This window comes from Mauremys reevesii, linkage group 16, assembly GCF_016161935.1.
Source record: "Mauremys reevesii isolate NIE-2019 linkage group 16, ASM1616193v1, whole genome shotgun sequence".
Lineage (NCBI taxonomy): Eukaryota > Metazoa > Chordata > Testudines > Geoemydidae > Mauremys > Mauremys reevesii.
Genome location: NC_052638.1, coordinates 37,875,288 through 37,896,302, shown reverse-complemented (window position 1 = coordinate 37,896,302; position 21,015 = coordinate 37,875,288). Strand labels below are relative to the sequence as shown.

The following is a 21,015-nucleotide window of genomic DNA, read 5'->3' as shown; positions in this document are numbered from 1 at the left end:
ACTGCTCCGCGTTTCCCTCCACAGCTGCGGCCCCTCATTGGCAGGGGGCTTTAGCATGTCCAGCTGGGACGGCTGGACCTTAGGTGGAGGGAAATTCCCATGACTCACACCCAGCTCCCTTGCACAGGGGCGCTGGAACCCCGCTGCGGTGGTGGCAGAGGGTTGGGTCATGCCGACGCTGGCGGGAGGGGGGAGCCTGGCACGGGCATGGCCTGTTGGGCAGGACAGCAGCCTGGGGGTGCCAGGCAAGGCTTGAGAGCCTGGTCGGTGGAGCAGCGGCTGCACGAAAGCAGTCTGAGCTCCTGACACGGAGGCCCTGCTCCCAGGTGACCGATTCCCCCTTCGCCAGCTTCTCCCCTGAGCAAAGGGAGGGCTGGCTGGCTGGCTGCTGCCTCCTGGTGGCTGCTGGGGTACATGCCAGGCCTTCCAGCCACTCATTCTCCTGCACCTCGCCGGTGCATTCAGAGCTGGGCCCCTGGACTCTGACCCCCACTATTACTGCCCGGAACCAGTGCGTCCGGAGACACCGCTCTCCAGCTGGGGGGAGCTCAGCCCCCCGCCCCCAGCCTGGCTTTCAGGGGCTTAGGCTGAAATCTCCCTGGTGGGCACTGGGACTAACTCGGCCCCCGCGGCTGTATCCGGCCCGTGACATGCAGCTGTCCTGTGCTGAGCTCTGAGAGGGGAACTGACGCTGCCCGCTGGGACGCGGTTAGGCAGGGTTTTGCTAGGCGCAGTGCCCGTCTCCCGGGGCCCTTGTCCTCTGCTGGTCTCGCCAGCCCTGCCCTGCTGCCAGCCACACGTGTCCCCCCGCCAGCGATGGCACGTCAGGATGTCCCTGGTCCACTCAGCAGCAGCCACAGGGCATTGTGGGTGCTTAGCGCCTCTCAGGATCAGGCCCCACCCCGGATTTTGGCCAGCCAGAGCCCTTCAGTTTGGCCCCTCTCCTTTGCCCGGGGAGTGTTTTGTTTCTGCCTGGCGGGGTAGGCCGGAGCGGCGTGTGATCTCTCTGCACCGGGGCCCTGAGCTGCATTTCTGGGGCGAACCGACAAAGATCTCCATCATGCGCCTCTCCTTCCGTGCCAGCCTCTTGCAATGCCAGTCTCCCCAACCCCTTCCTCCCCACGTCACCGCCCCAGCCTCCTGCAATCGCCCTGTGGTGCCAGCCCCGATCCCACTCCCTCCTGCCCCGCGGCTGCTGCCGGTATGTTATTTGTCTCTAGCTGCACCAGGCAGACAGGCTGGTTCTGCTCTCGCTGTCGGAGGAGGCTGCCTGTTCCAAAAAATCCGTCGGCATCATCAGCAACAGATGGAGGGAGGATGGCAAGTGCCCAGCTCCCAGCCGCACGTCAGAGCTGGAGGCAGGGAGCGTGGCGCCCGCCGTAGCGATGCCCAATGGGCGTCGCTCTACAGGCACCGAACCAGGCGCCTGTCCCAGGCAAGGCGGGGATCCCACGGATGGGATGCTGCATAGGGGGGCATAGGGAGGAGTAAATCAGCCGCCCGTCCCCCTCCTCAGGGCTCCCCTCATCAGTATTCATCCCTAGCACAGGGACTGGGTTTTCATCACTCACCCGGCCTCCGCGCTATCTTTGACAATCCTGTTTGCTCTCCGGTGCCAGGAGCCAGGCGCGTAGGACTGTGCCAGGGCAGCAGGGAGCAGAGTCGCTGCCAAATCCTCCACCACTTCCCGAAGCGGGGGGGGAGGCATTGCACACACACGCACCCCCGGCCTGTGCGTGTAAATCCCCGCCTTCCCTCACTGACCCACCTGCTGTTCTGCCGCTCCAGGGCCGGGAAGCCAGGTGGGGCGCCGGGGGGGAGGAGGTCAGATCGGGCCTCCTGTCTCTGGTTGCCTGCTGGACTGAGAGAGCCCTGTGGCCATCTGACTCCGGCGCTGGCTTCCTTAGCTGCTGCACGGCGTCCCACGCTGGATCCTAGCAACAGGCCTGAGCGAGGGTCCCACCTGGGAAGGGCTGGCTGCCCTGTGACCCCTTTCTCCGAGGGTCTCAGCCCGCTGACAGACAATGCTCGTTAAGCCTCCCATGAGGCCAGAGGCAAAGAGAGATGCCAGGAGTCTTGACTTGAGTCCAACTACTAAGCCAGGCTGTATCCCCTCCCACAAACACTCTTGGATTTGTGGCTGCCTATCAAAGCAACTGAGATGTGCTGTCAAGGCTGAGGAGTGCTTGCATCTCTGCAGCTGTAAGTGTTCAGCTAACATAGTGAGAGGCAGATAAAAGAGCTCTACCCTTAAGCTTCAGGGCAGGGGCTGATTGCACTGGGGGTCAGGAAGGAATCGCTCTGTCCCCACTCACCCCGTGCATGGTTTTGGTAAAGCCAGGTGCATTATGAGTGAGGGGCCTTTTAGTGGCATGAAGCCACTAGCCGTTGGCTGGAGGCTGGATAGCTGGACAAGTGGAATCAGTAGCCTGCCCTTGCATGGCCAGTTTGAGAACTACGTCTGCCCCCAAAAGTCCTGTCTGCATCATAAGCAGGATTCTGTGTCTTTCCCTGTTGTCCCTCCCCACGCATGGGCATTGGTCTAATTTACTGGTCCTGCCTCAGTGCAGGGGGCTGGACTTGGTGACTTCTCGAGGTCCCTTCCAGCCTGGCATTTCTGTGAATTTAATCCCCTGCCCCTTTTTCCAGCGCCGGCCCTGCCTCGCCTCCAGCAGGGCAAAGCCGCAGGAGTCAGAGGCATTACTCCGGCTTCCAGGGGCGTAGCTGGGATCAGAACCAACCTGCCCTGTTTGGCAGCACAGGCCAGCCCACAGGGAAAAATGCGCCCCGGGCACCGGCTGGAGTGGGCGGGGGAAGTGAAACCATTTGGCCTGGGTGTGTCCTGCAGCAGCAGGTGTCACCGAACGGGAAGCTCCACCTCCCCACGCGGGACATCTCTCAAGAGCTGCAGAGCAGATAAGTGGGGCCACGGCAGGAGACGGGCCAGCTCTGGGACGCTGCCCTGCCATGAAAGGTGAGCGGGGGGCTTCTCTCTCCGTTCGGCTAGTTCCACTGTACCCCTTCCTGGGGCACCAAGGGCTTCTCCTTACGCTGCAAATCCTAGCGAGTGCCAGGGCAGCTGGCCAAAACAGGGTGGCTTTAATGCGCAAAACTCACAAGGGATTGTTTTCTCTAGTCCTGCCTTCGGTGGGGGCGCTTAGTTCCCAGGGGACGTCTTGCAGGGATCCAAAACATGATGGAAGACAGGAGCCTGGGAGGGTGTGCGTGTGTGTGAGAGAGAGAGATGTACACTTCCATTAGTGACAGTGTCGGAAAGCTCTGTAATCCCTGAGCAATGGCATTGGATCTAGCCTATAGTCTTTCATGCTCCATGATGTAGGATTGACTGGAGGCAGGCATGGCCCACAGAGGTTTGGCTGCAGATCTGGGTCTGAAATGTTCCCAATGTTCCAGGAAGGTTTGGATCTGGGCTGGTTCGGTTTGTCTGCTGATGAGCTCAGGGGTGCTGATCTCTGGGTAGCAGGGGGGTGGGTACTCCAAGCCATGTGTTATTGTTGAAGCCGGGGATCCTGCTCTCTGGAAGTTTGGAGAAACCGAGCCAGGCACCGAACAAAGAGGCTATTTGGATTGTGCTGAGTCTTGTGGTGTTTGTTTTGTGGTGTGTGTGGAGGGGGATGGGAAAGGGGTTTACAAGCGGTGTGGCTGCCTACCTGGATTTTGCATCTGCTGCCTCAGAGCAAAGGTGGGGGAGCCTAAAGTGACAGGCCGTCTCCTCCCTGCAAAACTCTTGGGGTAGGAGGCTGCACTGTAGGGTCTCTGTGCGGCGCATGACATACTGGGAGTAAACACAGACGGACATGAAGGGCCAGGTTCCTGCCTGGTATAACCTCCCCCCCCAGAACTGGTGCAGTTACCCCTCAGATGGATTGGCCCTGCTGTCACGCGCCCAGATACAGCAGTGATGGGCGCATTAAAAACTAAAGCTTTCAGTCCCACCAATCATCAGTCCCTCTCCCCACGCCTCCCTCTCCAGGGTTGGGCGGGCATTCAGGTCCCCAAGCAAGTCATACTCCCAGTTCTGCTGTAATGTTTGCTGGGGCTCAGTGATTCCTGGCAGGCGGAGGTGCTGCCTGTTCCCATCTTGGGGGAATGGGACAGGTTTTCCCTTTGCTTCCTGCCCCATAAGCCCTAAGCGCCGCCTCGGGGTTAAGGGCTGGGTTGGTTATGGGAGAGTTTCCCCCTTTGCTGAATGCTGCCGTGGTCCTGTATTTGCTCTCGGCTGTTTATGAGTTCGTTGGAAGTCTGGGGGCGGATCATGTTGGCGGCTGGAGATTGCAAACCCAGACTTGGCATTTGAAACCCTGCCAAGGCTTTTCTGCTGCTGCTTTCTCTTAAAAGGACCTTTCCCCTAAGCCACTGTCCCGTGACAGTCACCAAGCTGCTGTGCTAGGCACACCCGTCCAGTGTCTAGGCCCTTTCTAAAGAGCCAGGATCCCCGCTGACCAACCCATGGAGGGCTGCACCCTCCTCCCTGTGCTGTAACACGACCCAGCGGGAGCACCTCCTCTGAGGAAGTACCCAGCCCCCGGCCTCACGGACCCTGGGCTATTTCAGGCTGAGGTCACGGAGAGGGGGTGTCGGGCCCCAGGAGTCCTGGCTCCCAAGCCCTGCCCTGAGCACACAGACGAGAGGCCCGTATTTAAGGGATCTAAGGCTGGTGCTCTCGGGGCAGCTGCTCTGAGTGGATCCGATGCGTGTCAGCGGCAGGCGAATGAAATCCTGGCCAATGACGCCCCCAGGAGTTGGGCTGAACCATGACCGAGCTGCTCCCCACAGCTGCCCTCCAGCCCTGCAGGTGAGGGTTACGCAGCCCCGGGCTCAGCACATGCAGCAGCAGCGAGCTCTTCACACCCCTCCCAGGCTTTCCGCTGCAGGTGGCTTGTGTCTAGAGAGGCTCCTAGCCGCGGCGCCTCTCTCCCGGGGCTGGCTCTGGTCTGGCGCACTGCGGGCGCTCTGCGGGCGAGGAGGAGGCAGCTCTGGGATTACAACCGGAGGCTGTGGCTGGCGGGGACGGGGGGGCTGTTTGTACAAATGGAAACACCTGCTCGTCCCTGCCCAGACTGCTACAAACAGAGCTGGCTGGATCCAGGGGGGGCTTGTGCTCCCCTGTGCAAATGTGACTCCTGTGAGGCCAACCCAGGGCCACACGGGGCAGGGTCCAAACACAGCGTGGGCCAGTGAGACAGAGCAGATCCCCCAGCAGCTGCCAGGCTAACCGATGGGGATCAGCCACTCCCTGGGGATGAAGGGGTTGGCTGGCTGGGTTTAGGCCCAGAATTAAGACCATAAGAACGGCCAGACTGGGTCAGACCAAGTCCATTTAGCCCAGTGTCCTGGCTTCCGACAGTGCCCAGTGCCAGATGTTTCAGAGGGAATGACCAGAACAAGGCAAAATTTATCCAGTGATCCATCCCGTCGCCCAGACTCTGAGGCATAGGGACACCCAAGGCATGGGCTTGCGTCCATGGTCTCTTGGCTAGTAGCCATTGATGGAGGATCGGTCCCATTGTATGCTTGGGCCAGTCTGTGTCTCCGTCGCCTCGCTGAGCGGCGGTGCCCTGATGCGTGCTGCGATCTCGAACGCCCCAGGCTCGCCGTGAGAGGGAGACCTACAGAGTGAGAGGGCCTGACCGGGCACGGGGAGAGCCCCGCAGCCCCCACTGACCACAGGCCCTGTGGATAGGGTACGGAGCCTGCTCGTTCCCGTAGGAAGAGCTCCCCCTACAGGAGGTAAAGGGCAGCGCACAGCCTGCACATATGTCCGGAAAGCACCTGATGACGTGTGGTCCCGGAGGCAGGGCAGTGGACTGGCACTCAGGAGGCCTGGAGTCTGCTCTCAGCTTGGCATCTGACTTGCTGTGCTGCCCAGATCCTCAAAGTTCTGTAGGTACTTCGCTCCCATTGATTTCAGAGTCTGTGTACCTCTGAGAATCGGGGCCTCCACCTCTTTGCGACTCCGTTCCCCGCCTGTCAAATCCCGTTGACCTCCCTGGTAAAGGGCTTTGAGATCCATGGGTGATCAACGCCTTGTCAAGTCCAGGTGTTAATGTATATAGTTCCTGATGGGTCTTCCCAGGAGAGCTGCTGCCCAGCCCTGGTGCTGGGGTCCTTTGGCTACGTGGTGCTATTTATCTCAAGATCATTTATCCCCAGCAGCTGCCGTTATCCAGATCTCTCCCGCTGCATGTAAACCCTGGGATCAAACAGCACCTTTCACTCGCTGGCTCCTCTCTTACCACAGAAATAGTGGATTGGGCCAAAGAGCTCCTGACGCCATGTAGCTCCGAGTAACGTGGCACAGGTGGGTACCAGATGAGCAGGCAGGCTGATGGCTGTATCCTGAAGATCAGGATGCAAAACCTGGTTAAAACTACTGGGCCCAGATTCTGGTCTCGCTGGCAGGGTGGTGAATCCAGAGGGAGATCAGAATCCAGCCCAGTGTATCTGACTGAGCCCAGGGAAATCCAGCTCCGTAACAATGATACAGAAATGAGTAGGTGGGGATGGAAGAGGATGACTAGTCCCTTGTCGTTCAGCTGGTGCAGAATTTGCCTACAGCGGATTCCCCTGCTCTTAGTGTCGATTTAAAAGTCTGACGCCCTGGACCTGCCACCTCTTCCCTCGTGCTGCCTGAGGCAGCCGTCAAGATTTTCCTGTTACTCACCTTAAATTCCCCTTTCCTTCATTTCATCCTGTTGCTTCCACTTTGTACCTGTACACAACCCTGGAGCATTCCCTGCCTCTAAATTGTCTACGCCAGGAGATCCTGGGGGTGCCTCAGAGCATATCGCCTCCTGCCTGGGGAGGGAACGCCAGATCCACGCCGCTGCCCAATTTCTGCACCCAAAGGACTCAGGATAAGTCTGATCTGAGGAGAGCCGCAAACCTGTGCACACAGACTTTTGCAGCTGAATAATGCAGGAGCAAGAGTTGGTACAAGTAGCGTAGTGCAGATGTATTCAGCACCTGCCATCCGAGATCAAGTTGCCTCACCACTGAAAGGCAGCCCCCTCTGGTGTGGGGAACAGCAGCTGTAGCGTAGTGCACAGCAATGTTACACAGCAGTCCAGAGCACCCAGAGCAGAAGGATATGGCCTCTGGTTGAAACTGCCGGGAAGGAATTTAGGTAGGCCAGACGTCATTGCCTGAGTTGGAGTCAGGCCAGAACATTGGTATTAACACCTCCGACCTTGAGATCTTTAGACTATGTCTGCACTGCTGGGGACCAAGTAGCAGAACTGGTTCACAGCTTGGTTGCAACAGAGTCCCAGCTAAATTGCTGAAAACACTGATCGTATCGGGCAGCCTCGCGGTTCCGATCCTTGGATGTGTAAACGGGAATCTCAGCTAGAAGTGGGGCGAGGGTATTACCTCTGTGTTGGGCACTAATCCAGCTGCTGCTGGAATCCTGTGTCCAGCTCTGGTGGTCACAGTTCAGGGAAGATGCAGATGAATTGGAGAGGGTTCAGAGAAGAGCCACGAGAATGATTAAAGGATTAGAAAACCTGCCTTCTAGTAATACACTCAACCTGTTTGGCGTAACAAAGAGACCGTGAAGGAGTGACTTTGATCACAGTCTGTAGGTACCTACAGATACTTGATAATGGGCTCTGGATCTAACAAGATCCAGTGGCTGGAAGTTGAAACTAGCCAAATTCAGACTAGGAGCAAGGTGCGAATTTGTCAGAGTGAGGGTAACTAACCATTGGCAAAGCTGACAGAGGCTTGTGGCGGATTCTCCCACGCTGGCAATTTTTAAATCAAGACTGGCTGTTTTCTCCTAAAAGAGCTGTTGTGATCGAGGTAGGAATTAATTCAGGGCTAAGTACCAGCCACGCTGAAGTTACACTTCATATCTGGGGGGTCGGGGCTGTGTGCGCGTGTGCACAGGTACTCTAGGGAACAGGTGACACGCCCAAGCACGGGCAACAGGTGGCGGGGAAACAATGCGGCCCCAGGTCCTGCACAGGGCTCAGAGGTGGGATTCCTTCCCGCTCCATCCCTTGGCTAAGATCATCTGGGAGGGCTCAGCTGTGCTGGTCTTGTGTCTTGTCTCCCGGCCCATCTCTGTGGATGAGTTAATGGAGGGGGAAGCGGAGAGCTAAGCAGAGCGGAATTCTCCCCTCCCCTGGGGTCAGGTGGGAACTTTCTCTGCAGGCCGGCTCCGCCCTGAGTTCTTAACACCAAATTGTCTCTTGAATATTTGATGCTGCTTTTAGCAGCTTGTGGCTCAGACTGCACCTCGAGGCTGGCCGGGTTGGGGGCGGGCGGGCAGAACTATCGTTAGTTAACCCCAGAGAGAATCTGTTTCTGCCTACACGACTCTCCATGATATGCTCCAAGGGAGGTTGGCCATGGTGGGGAAGAAGGGAGACCTTTAGACAGGCTCCAGCCATCCTCCCTCCTGGTCATCCCTAGTTCCTGTAAAGAGAGCCCTGACTCGGTGGGTGGCAATGAAAGGGATTGATCTCCTGACCTGTCTGTCCTGTACTGATGCTGTGCACTGGCCGCTCTTTCTTAAAGGGGCAGGCACCTCCGTTGAGCTGGCGACATGGCTCTCTTCTTTCACCAGAACGTGGGGCGCGGGGGTGTTGAGTGGGGAGGGCTGAGGAGGAAAATGTTGGCTGCACAGCAGGTCTCCTGCCCCTTTCGAGGGGGTTCAGAGATGCATGTGCCTCCAGGAAAGCCTGGGGTGATAGAAAGGGCTTGGGAAGGCAACAGATCGGGGCTCTGTTAGACCAAGTTGGGGGCCAGGGGAGATGAATGGCAGAGGCACAAACCCTGTGCAGAAAATGCTTTGCCACAGCCCCTCCTGTTTCTCTGCAGACTGGAGCCCCTCAGTGGATGTGTTGCATGCCTTGGGGGAGCACAGGGCCTCTGCATGGCATCTCCTGAAAGGTACCAGGGCGTCCTCTGCAGAGAAAACCCCTCCGGACAGCCCCCTTCCCCCATCCGGTGTTGGCAAGCCGCAGCCATGCTGTGTAGTTAGGGGCTGCAGCCACCCTCCATGCAAGTTGGCGAGTGGCTGGTGGATCTCGGGATCTCCTGTGAGCTGTTAGGCAGGGCTGCGTGCTGCCCGCATTGCTGGCTAGCGCTAGGGCTGCCGAGCTGGGATCTGAAGCATTTCCAGCCCCAGCACTGGGATCTCCCTAGAAATTATTAGTAAATGGACCTAGGTCCAACCCCGCACAGAATGACACTCAGGGCCCCAGGGCTGGAGCCTGCGACTCGGTTGAGGGTAGGGGCTCAGGGAAGCCTAAGGCTCCAGCTGAACCCGGGGATGGATGTCATGAGACCGTGCGAGCCCCACCCACCGGCAGGTGCCAGCCAGGACGTGTGCAAAACCCAGTGTTCTGCACAGCACTTGTGATGCGTACGTGCCCTGTGTGCACCGCCACGACCACACAGATCCATGTGAACTCAGACTCATATAGACAGCAACAGACCCCTGGGCGCGCACACACATGTATACAGGCGCACGCGTGGACACGCAGACAAGAACCCAGACCCAAGCGCACACACTCCCAGTCCCTCCACACAGAGGTGGCTTGCTTCAGGTAACGCGGTGCCCTCAGGCATGCCAGTGTCTGTCCTGCTGAGGAGCGTGTCGCCGTGTGCCTTGACATAGGAAGAGCAGCTTGCATGAACGGGCAGCACGTGTCTTCCTCTTTGGAACCGCTTGGATTCCAGGGGTGGCTTTGGCATCTCCTGTGCTTCACCGTGTTACTGGCACCTGGGGATTCTCCTTATTGCCGGGGTGGAGGGTAAGGTCCTGGTTCAGAGGGGATCCCATAGGGCCCTGCGTGCAGGAGGTCACTGTGCCCGGGGAGCTGCATCAGCACTGCCCTGCTGTAACCTGGCTCAGGCCGCTGGGGCAAGGCCTCTAAGACATTGACCCGTGGAAATTGGTCTCTTCCGGCCCCCGGATTCGCTCATTCCTCCCCTCCAGACCCCAAGGTCTCTGTGGGACGAAAGCCCAGGCGTTAAACCTCCTCTGCTCGACTGCCCCTCTTCCCTCCCCTCCAGGGGGAATCCCTTCCTGCCCAGCTCTTTGGGGAAATCGCTGCTGTGCCAGTGAGCTTGGAACATGCCGAAGGCAACAAGGAATTTGTTATGCAGCGGCAGAGATCAGCTGAGCATCACATGCTGTATGTGTGTCCTGCAGCCCCCAGCTGGAGGGGTGAGCCCTGCTCTCTCTGTCTGTCTGTCCTGCTGCCCCCTGCCTGAGGGGATGAGCTCTGCTCTGTGTCTGTGTCTCTGTCCTGCTGTCCTCTGGCGGCGCGGGGGGAAATGATCCTTGCTCTATGTGTCTGTCCATTCTCCTGCCCCCTGCTGGAGGGGGATGATTCCTGCTCGCTCGCTCGCTCGCTCTGTGTGTGTGTGTGTGTGTGTGTGTGTGTGTGTGTGTGTGTCCTGATGCCACCCCCCTGTGTGCACCGCCACGACCACACACATCCATGTGAACTCAGACTCATATAGACAGCAACAGACCCCTGGGCACGCACACACATGTATACAGGCGCACGCGTGGACACGCAGACAAGAACCCAGACCCAAGCGCACACACTCCCAGTCCCTCCACACAGAGGTGGCTTGCTTCAGGTAACGTGGTGCCCCCAGGCATGCCAGTGTCTGTCCTGCTGAGGAGCGTGTCGCCGTGTGCCTTGACATAGGAAGAGCAGCTTGCATGAACGGGCAGCACGTGTCTTCCTCTTTGGAACCGCTTGGATTCCAGGGGTGGCTTTGGCATCTCCTGTGCTTCACCGTGTTACTGGCACCTGGGGATTCTCCTTATTGCCGGGGTGGAGGGTAAGGTCCTGGTTCAGAGGGGATCCCATAGAGCCCTGCGTGCAGGAGGTCACTGTGCCCGGGGAGCTGCATCAGCACTGCCCTGCTGTAACCTGGCTCAGGCCGCTGGGGCAATGATCCTGCTCTGTGTGTGTCTGTCCTACTGCCCCCTGCTGGAGGGGGATGATTCCTGCTCGCTCGCTCTGTGTGTGTGTGTGTGTGTGTGTCCTGATGCCACCCCCTGCTGGAGGGGGATAATTCCTGCTCTGTGTGTCTCACCCCCACCCGGGAGAGGCATATGGGGACAGGGAGGCTCAGCTTGCGGGGGCGGGCAAGGCCCAGTGCACCCAGCTCTGGGGCGTCCTTTATTTGTTCACAAACATTTCTTTCTCCGGTAATGAAGAATTACCGAGTGGGGTGATTAGGTAATTCAGGCCGCCAGTGAGCTCCTGTGAGGAAATGCGGAGGCCTGCTGCGCCCGGCATTCCAGGGTGTAATTACCCCAAGGGGGGTCGTCAAGGGGGAAGGGGCGGGATTGGTGCTTGAACTGGGCCCCAGCAGAAAATTCATTGAAGCTATTAGCTTGTAATTACAGAGCAGCGAGGCAGCAGGCCCGAGGTCTGGTGTCTGCGCAGAGCCGGGGATGAAAGGAAGGAGTAATTATGGAATCGGCAGGAGGCAGGCAGAGTGCTGATTAGTAATGCTTCTTGAACCATTTATTGGGCAGGGGGTGCGGCGGGATACAGATGCCATACTTAATGGAGGAGAAGAGGCTTGCTTTCTATCCGCTGGTGCCTTGGGACAGCTGGTCCGGCTCCCTGTGAATGGGGGAGTTACTGATTAACCCATCCGGGCTCCTTATCGCTGGGTGCCTTGCAGGAAGGAGGGGTGTGGCAGCGGGAGCCGTAATGCTCACGGATCTCAAAGCACCCTGCCGAGGTCAGTCCGTGACATTTGCCCTGCGGGGCCCGAGGAGACACGGAGACAGGGCTGAGTTAGCACCAGGATCCAGGAGTCCTGATTGGTGCCTCCCCCGTCAGCGAGTGTGTGAACATGGCCGCGCCAGGGTGAGTTGCCAGCCCTGGAGACGGGCAGCTTCATTAGAAACGCGACAGGGACAGCCCGGGCAGCGACTGCCTGCTCCCGAGAGAGGGGGCTCGCCTCCAGGCTGGCCCGGGCTTCTCTGCTGAGATGCGCTCAGGGGGTCTGCCGTGGCATGAGACCCACCAAACATGTACCGCGCAGGCCACCGGGCGCCCCGGCCGCTCGCGGTGGATGTTAGGAGTCTAAATGCTTTGGAAAACCTGGGCCTTGGTGACTGTCTGCGGCGCTGCAGCCTGGCTCTGTGTGGAGCCCCCAGAGGCTGAGGTGATGGGCGATGGCTTTAGGGAAGGGACCCAGAGCGCCAAAGAGCTGCTGTTTGACATGCTGCATGTTGGTTTAAAACAGACATTTCAGGGCTGCAGCCCCTCTTCCCCCTCCACCGCCTGCTCCCTCTGGCTCAAGCAGGTGCCATAAAAGGCAGGAGACCCCTTGCCTGGCACACGCCGCCCCCACAGCCCTCATCCGTCAGCTCCCTTCCCGCGCAGGCAGGGTTTTATTCCCAGCTGTTAGGATAATGAATTTACATGAGCTGATCATGTAGACAAGACTCCAGTCAATGGCTGAGAGCGCAGAAGTTAATAAATGCCTCTATAATGAGGGCAGAGGCGAGGGGAGAGGCAGAGAGCTCGGGCTTGCTGGGTGTCTCTCGAGGCCACCGGGCCCCAAGATTAATAAATGCTGAGTGACACTCCAGAACCGCCGCCCTCCCCTTCCATCTTCCCCAGGAATCAGGCCACTCAAGTGCTTGGCTTTCTCCCTGCCTCTTCCCCGTCTCCCCGCAGACATGCAGCAGCTGCTCCTGCGCTAGTTCTTGCCTTCTCAAGCATCCCTGTTCAACGCACACATAGGCCCCTGTGCGTGGCACCGTGCCTGGAGACCTGCTGGCTGTCTCACTGCAGTAGGGCTCCGTCATATGGGGCACTGAGGAGCTGAAGAAGCCAGGGGGGTGGGGAAGAAGGGAAGCTGGAAAGGGCTTTTGTTTGGTTTTTACATTAGAAATTCGCCTCCTGTCCAGCTGGGGAGTCTGTGGTGACCGGAGAGCGTGTGACAGCCAGAGGGAAAGCTGGGCGGCCGTTCACCTGAGTGCTTGGCCGTTGACACACATCTTACTCCAGTGGCCAGTGAGCATGCTGGAGAAAGGAAGCCTTGGCTAAAGATTGCTCCCTGCCCCCTCAGCCCACGTGCTGTGAAACACGTCGGCTGCTCGCCAAGGGCAGCCCGGTTTGCAGTGCCGAGAAGGGCGGAATGGCACAAGCTCCAGGGTTTCACAGGTTGCCTTTACGGAGCCTGCTAGTGCCTCAGGTGATGGCCCAGGCCCAGCTGCAAAATGGAGCCAGGCCTCAGCCAGGCGGTAGTGGAGACGGGTCCTTCCAGCCCGTGTGGGAGCCTGAGGTGCCGTCTGGGGATTGCGTTGAGTAGGGAAAGGCTCTGAGCCAGGGCTCGCCGAGCCTGCCTGTGGAACGTGCTAGGAGGCTGGGCCCGGCTCTCGTTCCCACCCTGGGTCTGGAGCTGCCAGGTTCTCTGGGCTCCCTGGTCCCGTCGGTTGGCTGTATCCCCCGGAGCCCGGTCGCTTAGCGCCCCAGAGGCTTCCTCAGATGGAGACAACCTCGGAGCTGGGCCGAGGGCTGAGGCGGCGCCATGCAGCTGGGACAAAGCGCAGCCCCCCACCCTTTGTGCCCTCGCTGCCATCTGGCCCCCTTAGCGCCCAGCTGCTCTGCGGCAGAGCTCTGGCCGGGCCTCCGATGGGGAGGGCTCCTCTGGGCAGCCCGGGAGGGGGAAAGTCCTGGCTCCAGTGGCCACAGCAGATGGGAGCCGGGTGGGGGGTCTCCCCTGTGTGTGGAAGGTTCCCAGGTTGGAGAAGTCCCTTGGAAGGTGCCAGGGCAGGGGGGGTGATGCGGGAGCTGTGGATTGAGGTGATTTGGGGAAAGCTGTGACCTGCCCCCTGGGGTCACATCAGTGCCAAGTTCCCTCTGAACCCAGCGGCATTTTCCTTGTGTTCCCCTTCCTCCCCTCTCCTGCTTGGCCACCTCCATGCCCAGGAGAGCCAGACTTCCCAGGGGGTGCCGCCGATGCAGGGACGGCAGCATGGGGCAGAGAGCCCAGAGGAGATTGTTGTGAGGCGACACACGCCCTGGCCTCCCGGCACTGATGTGGGCTTTGTGGTGCTCTATGACCTGTTCTGAGCAGGGCCACCCGGGGGGCAAGTGGAGCAATTTGCCCCGGGCCCCGCAGGGGCCCCCACGAGAGTTTTTTGGGGGCCCTGGAGTGGGGTCCTTCACTCGCTCCGGGGGCCCCAGAAAACTCTCGCGGGGCCCAGGCCCCTGGAGCCTCTTCCGCTCCGGGTCTTCGGCGGCAATTCGGTGGCGGGGGGGGGTGGTCCGCCGAAGACCCCAGGCCCCCTGAATCCTCTGGGCAGCCCTGGCTCTGAGTGCAGGAAGGTGGCAGTAGCTGTCCCGGCACTTGGAGCCCCTGGTTGGCCTCCTGTCAGGAGTGTCCTTCTGACTGTCCAGTCTGATCCCTGCCCAGCCCCAGATGGGCCAGAGAACTTCCCCCAGGGAGTCCTGCGACAAGCCAGTCCTGTCAGGGGTGGCGGTAACGCCCCACGGCCCCGTTTGAACCCAGAGCCTGGCGGGAGCTACCACCCGCGAGAGCAGCCGGCAGAGTAGGTCTGACTGCAGTGAAGAGCGTTTGTGGGCGGCTCTGATGAATCACTCCTTGGGCGCCGGGCGGCTCCTGCCAGCCTGGCCGCCAGAGGCCCAGAATCTAGACCCTGGCCCTGCCCTTTCCTGGGCAAGAGCCCGCCTGGCTCTGAGCTCACCCAGGTACCCCGGCTGTCCTCCCCTTGCAGCTCTTCCTGGCGCCGTTGCTGGCAGGTGAGCCAAGCCCTGCCCTGTCCATAGCGAGTGCTAAGGCAAGAGGCCGCAGTGCGGGGGGGAGGCGCTGGGCAATCGTGCCGCAGCAAATGGGCTGGAGGACGGTCAGCGTGGGCCACGTGGGCCCCAGTGTCCGCAGTGACACTGCAGCGCAGGGGCAGCCCCACGGGCTTGGCATGTTCTCCTGGCGGGCGACGATGGCTGCAGGGGTTGCGTGGCTCCACCCTGTCTCTGGGACCTGGGGTGGCCAGTGACTGCTCTGCAGCAGGGGAGGGTTGTGCCATGCGGTTGGGCAGGGGTGAGAAGAGAAGTAGCCTGGATGGACGGTCTAAAGAAAGTCTTTGGACCCCCTTGCCCCCTCCGCCATCACCTTCAGCTTGGGGTCGGTGCCTTGGGAAGGCGAGGGAGGCTGGGGGATGGGGGGCCAGCCCCCCGTTGGTGCAGGATACAGGAAGGAGAGGCAGTGCAGGTGCTGGTGAGTTGCTGGAGGGTGTGGCCGGAGCGCCTGTTCCTGGGGATGCACGGCTGGCGCCGAAGTGCAGGGGGACCCGGCATGGGGTTCGGGAGGGGTGGGTGCTCAGTAAAAGGGGCGGTTTGGTGTCGCCCAGCGGGTGCAGGGCTGGGAAGGGCCCAATGGGGCAGGACTTCAGAAGAGCTCCCGTGGCTGTCGGTGTTCCCGTCCTCTCTGCAGTGGTCACAGGCCCTTCACCTCCATAACCCTGGATTCCCACCTGGCTCGGGGCACGGGGGCAATGAGTGTGAGGGGCTAGTGGATGTTTGTTCTGCCACAGAACAATTCTTTAGACCATGTGAAGCCTGATCGGCAATTTCTGCCTAGACCTGGGATGGTAAAGGGGCTGCGGGTCGGGATTGAGGGGCATTGGCAGAGCTCTATGGGTACGTCTACACTACGGGATTATTCCGATTTTACATAAACCGGTTTAGTAAAACAGATTGTATAAAGTCGAGTGCACGCGGCCACACTAAGCACATTAATTCGGTGGTGTGCATCCATGGTCCGAGGCTAGCATCGATTTCTGGAGCGTTGCACTGTGGGTCTTCTGTAACGGAGCTCTGATAGAACAGATTTGTCTGCCCATACAGCGATCACATCCGTACGGTCCATGCTGGAGCTCTTTTTGGATTTGGGACTGCATCGCCACCCGTGCTGATCGGAGCTCCACACTGGGCAAACAGGAAATGATATTCAGAAGTTCGCAGGGCTTTTCCTGTCTACCTGGCCACTGCATCCGAGTTCAGAATGCTGTCCAGAGCGGTCACTGGTGCACTGCAGGTCGGGATTGAGGGCATTGGCAGAGTACTAATCTGTGGTAATACCGGGGAGCCTAGGGCTGGATGACTAGCAGGGGCTGCAGGTCGGGATTGGGGGGCATTGGCAGAGCTCTGTGGGTACCGGGGGAGCCTAGGGCTGGATGACTAGCAGGGGCTGCTAAAATCGGGATTGAGGGCATTGGCAGAGCCTGTGAGTACTGGGGGAGCCCAGGGCTGGATGACTAGCAGGGGCTGCAGGTCGGAATTGAGGGGCATTGGCAGAGCTCTGTGGGTACCGGGGGAGCCCAGGGCTGGATGACTAGCAGGGGCTGCAGGTCGGGATTGAGGGGCATTGGCAGAGTTCTGTGGGTACCGGGGGAGCCCAGGGCTGGATGACTAGCAGGGGCTGCAGGTCGGGATTGAGGGGCATTGGCAGAGCTCTGTGGGTACTGGGGGAGCCCAGGGCTGGTTGACTAGCAGGGGCATTGGCAGAACCACCTGGCAGCCATGGCCCTCCCTCTTTCCTAAGCTGTATTTTAGTCCATTCATTCCCAGCTGAGCAAGAAGCCCGGAGCGGGGCGATGGACTCCCAGCTCGCTGGGTGTCAGTGTGGGGGGACCCAGCCCCCTGGAGCGACCTCTCCCCATGCGCTGCTCTGAGCAGCAGCTGAGGGCCCCTAGCCCCTGCGTCTGGCTGAGCAATCAGTGGTGCAGCTCGTGCTAATTCTCGCTCAGCCCTCGCAGACTCACGGGCGAGCGCGATGGCTCAGCCCGCTCCTGGCTGCTTTCTCCCTCTTCCGCCTGGAGCGACAGAGCGGAGGACACGGAGGGGTCAAGTGCCTGGATCAATGCTGCTTCAGACGCGCTCAGTAGGGCCTGCTGCCGGGCGCTGCGCTGACAAAACACCACTGTTATCTACAAGCGGCCCTGGATATTACAGATCAGCTGGGGCCATGTGACTTGGCGGCAGCTGTTCAGCCGAGAGTGTCAGCCTGGTTTCTGTGGGGAACAGTGCCTGTGTGCCGCTGCTTTGTTAGATAAGCTCCGAGCGCTCGCTGGGAAGAATGGGGTTTCCCTGAGCGCCGCTCTCTTTTATAATCCATGGCGGGCTACAGACGTTAAACCCAAAGCCCCCGTGCCCCGCGACCCCCAGCTGACGGAAGCCGGGAGTCACCTGCCGGCCTGCGCTCTGTAAGCTCTTTGATTCTCTACTCTCGCCTTTGCGGGGAAGGGGCCCAGCTGACCTGGGCACCGGGCGGGCGTCTGATTCATTGTTCTGGGGCTGGGGTTTGGAGGAGGGGATGGGAGAAGGGGCCATGCGACTCCACAGGCTAGGGGGTGGTTGGGCCTGTCGGGCAGGAGGGTTTCAAAGACTTTCTCGCCTTCAGCTGAAATCCTTGTCTATCTCTCCCCCCCATTCCCGCGGAGCCAAAGGGCAAGCCCAGTTGCTCGCTCAGTGTCCGATCTTGAGAGTCCCGGTGGGATGGTGAAATCAGAGCTTAGATTCACAATTTTTGTTGTCTCTGATTCCCTCCCCTCCCACTGGATTTCGGGAAAAGGACTGAAAGTCCAACAGCTCCTGTTCTAGCAGATCCTAGGCTGGTGCAGCCTGACCCCAGGCCTTCTTCCAAGATATCCGTGTTTGGGATCTGGCCCCAATCGTCTGCCTGCTGCCGCCTCTCCCCCTTGGGAAGGTCTGCTCCTGCTTTCTTTGGAACCTGGCTGGCATCAGTTTCTGCCTCTTTCCCCTTCCCCTCGCACGGCTGCCCGGGACTTCCCCCAGATGGGCTCGTTCGTAACAGCAGTCTCCTCCTGGGAGTCCGCAGTGCGAGGGGAGGGGAGGGCGCTCGTAACGCGCGGGGTCAGCTGGGCTTGTCTCGGTATTGATGTGGCAGGCGGGCTCCTCTTGGAGCTGGGATGCTGTTGACGTACGGAGTCTTTGATGCAGTTCTGTGTGGGTGGATAGGATGGTCCAGTGGGTGGAGCACTGAATGGGGATTTGGGTCCAATTCCTGGCCCCTCCACAGGTTTTTGGCTGAGTCGCTTTCCTTAGGTGCCCAGGGAAGTTAGGAACCTCACGAGTTCTGGGGCCTGGGTCCGTGTTCTCTGTCAGATGGGGGCAGCGTGCCCTTCTGGAGGGGGGCGTTGGGAGGGTAACGCAAGTGGGAGATGCTCACATGCCGGAATGGGAGTGCCCTGTAGCACCCAGGGAGACCAGGGAGGCAACTGGCCTGGGTGGATGGTGATCCTACATGGTTGCCCCCTTAGGCTGAGCCAAGTTTGGGGGTGCAAGCAGAGGAGGCTCCCAGTCCTGCTGGGCAACCGCCGGGCGCGGGCCTGGGCATCTCCCTTAAGAGACGCACCCATTCCCCCAGTACCGCCCAGGGCTGGCCTTGCTGGGCATTGGGCAGCCTGTGACTGGTGACCAGGGAGCTGGGAGACTGGGCTTCAACTGGGGGCAACTTTAGGGCACTCATGTCCCCGTCCCTGTCCCTCGTCTCCCCCTCGGTAAACGGGAGAGCTGCCTTTGCAGGGTGCTTTGAGATCTGCGGCTGGTAAGCCCTGCGTGGGTGCCAGGGGTGGATGGCTGCTGCGCTGCCTCTGTCTGCGCCAGGCAGCTGACTGCTGTCGTCTGCCCCGGCCTCTGTCCCTGCGTGCGGTAGCGACTCTCGGGTGACTCGGGCGCCTTCTCTCCCGGTGATCTGGATTGTTCTTTTCGTTGTTTCAGGCATGAGCCATGAGCCAAAGTCACCTTCACTAGGAATGCTCTCCACCGCGACCCGGACCACGGCTACCGTCAGCCCCCTGACCCCTTCTCCTCTCAATGGCTCCCTTGTGCCCAATGGCAGCCCGGCGGCCAACGCCTCCTTGTCAGTCCAGTCAGCGCCTTCCTCCAGCTTCGCTGCCGCCCTGCGCAAACTGGCCAAACAGGCAGAGGAACCCAGAGGTAAGAGAGGAGCCGGGAGAGGGGCCCTTGAAATGACACCCGCGGGGTGGGGGACAGACCCCTTGCCCAGCCCCGCTCAGAGCACACCCGAGATACTCGCCTAGGGCCGGAGCAGATCCCAGGCACTCACAGCAGCTCTCTTCAGGACGAAGCCGAGTGATTGACAGTGAGGGTCAGGCAGGGATTTCCCTGTCCAGCCCCATGCACAGCACCCGCTTTGGGAGGGCGTCGGACATGGCGTGCGGTGATGGCGTTACTCTGCTCTTCTCGAGCACCTTTCATCCCCGGATCTCAACGCGCTTTACAAACCTGAATCAGGACTCCCAATGCCCCCCAGTGAGGCTAGGTTAAGGGATATACAGGGATCATGTCACCCTGTGCTAAAATGCAGCCTTTTCTGGGGTGGAATGTAACTGTTGTTTATATAAGGGTCACTTACACGGTACTGAAATGCAGCCACCTCTGGGGCGGAACACAGCTACTGCTGCACAAGGATTCCCCCACCCCCATGCAGTCGCCTTTAGGATGAAATGCAGCAGCTTTTTGTACAGGGGTTGCCCACCCAGTGCTGAGATGCAGCCGCCTCTGGGGTGGGGATCACCTACCCAGCGCTAAGATGCAGCTGCCTCTGGGGTGGGGATCACCTACCCAGCGATGAGATGCAGCTACCTCTGGGGTGGGGATCACCTACCCAGTGCTGCAGAGCCCTGGTGTGGCACCGTGCCCGCTGAGGAGCAGCGCTGCGCCTGGCCTGGCTGGCTCCGGCCTGCCCGCTCACCGCACCCACCCCGCAGGCCGGGTTTGAAGGCTGTAGCCAGGCCAGGAAGCTGTTCAAGGACTGCAGGAGGTTGTGGTCATGCGGGATTTGCCTTTGCCAGCCCCATTGTGCCCCATTCCCCCCCCCCTTCAGGGCCTCTGAGGCTGCCTTGCCGGCACTGAAGGCTTGGCTGGCAGAGCTGTACCCCCCTGGAAATGCAGCGTAGAATGGCCAGAGCTTAACCCACCTGCCTGAACGCAATAAGCTAGACCAGCAAATGGGCTTTTGTGCCAGGCTCCCTGCTCTGCGCTGGGGTGTGGCCAGCACAGCTCTGTCGGGCTGGGGGGTGGCAGCTTTTCCGCACTCCTCCCCGACAGCGCTGCCGAGCCGCCGCCCTGCCCCTCTGCCTCCGTCCCTTCCTGGGCCCTGGTGCCTGCCTCTCGCGCCAGCCCAGCCCGAGGTGGCTGATGCCGGGGCCTGTTTCCTTGTCTCTGTGCCAGCCTGTTTCTCCCGCAGCCCAAGCGTTCCATAAATCCTGCCAGCCCTAAATCTGTCACATAAACTGTCTGGCAGGCGCCTCTCGCTCGGCAGGGCGGGGGAGCTGGCAGCGGGTTTCTTTTTTCCTGACCTCATTGAGTTGTGGCTGAAGGAGCCGCCCGGGCGCTCTCAGGGGGCGGTGCTGAGCTTCCCACTGGTGGTGCTAAGCAGGCGCTCACTGGCTGTGGTTGCCCGGGGTCCCGCACGGGCCCCCACGAGAGTTTTTCGGGGCCCCTCGAGCGGGGTCCTTCACTCGCTCCGGGGGCCCCAGATAACTCTTGTGGGGCCCAGGCCCCCGGAGCATCTTCTGCTCTGGGTCTTCGGTGGCAATTCGGCGGCGGGGGGTCCTTCCGCTCCGGGACCCGCTGCCAAAGTGCCCCAAGACCTGCAGTGGGGGTCCTTCCACCCCGGGACCCGCCGCCGAAGTGCTGGGTCTTCGGCGGCAATTCAGCAGCAGGGGCCACCCGCTGCGAAAGGACCCCCCACAGCCGAAGACCCAGGCCCCCTGAATCCTCTGGGTGGCCCTGCCCACGGCCCTTGGGGCTGTTCCCTCGCTGCCAGACACGGTGTTCAGGGAGGGAGCGCTGGCAGGAGCTCTGGGCAAGGGCTGTTGCTCACCCCGTACCCCGCTGGGCTGCCACCGCTGGCTGGCTGGTGCAGAGCGGTGCCTTCCTCCCGCATGTTCCGTACAGCAGCAAAGGGCCTTACATTGGGTCA

The 21,015-nt window shown here is 60.3% G+C and overlaps 1 protein-coding gene across 5 annotated transcripts in view; it reads left to right on the top strand.

Annotated features, from left to right (window-relative positions):
- GSE1 (Gse1 coiled-coil protein) overlaps nucleotides 1–21,015 on the top strand; it is a 232,194-nt gene that overhangs the window by 159,120 nt on the left and 52,059 nt on the right. For 3 of the 5 annotated variants that reach the window (XM_039502721.1, XM_039502724.1, XM_039502725.1), the window contains exon 2: nucleotides 18,786–19,004. In XM_039502721.1, the coding sequence (XP_039358655.1) occupies nucleotides 18,788–19,004 (217 nt within the window). In that variant the 5' untranslated portion in view covers nucleotides 18,786–18,787. Of the gene's footprint in view, nucleotides 1–10,182; nucleotides 10,202–17,182; nucleotides 17,249–18,785; nucleotides 19,005–21,015 lie in introns of those variants that run through there. The other 2 variants (XM_039502722.1, XM_039502726.1) reach the window with 2 other exon arrangements.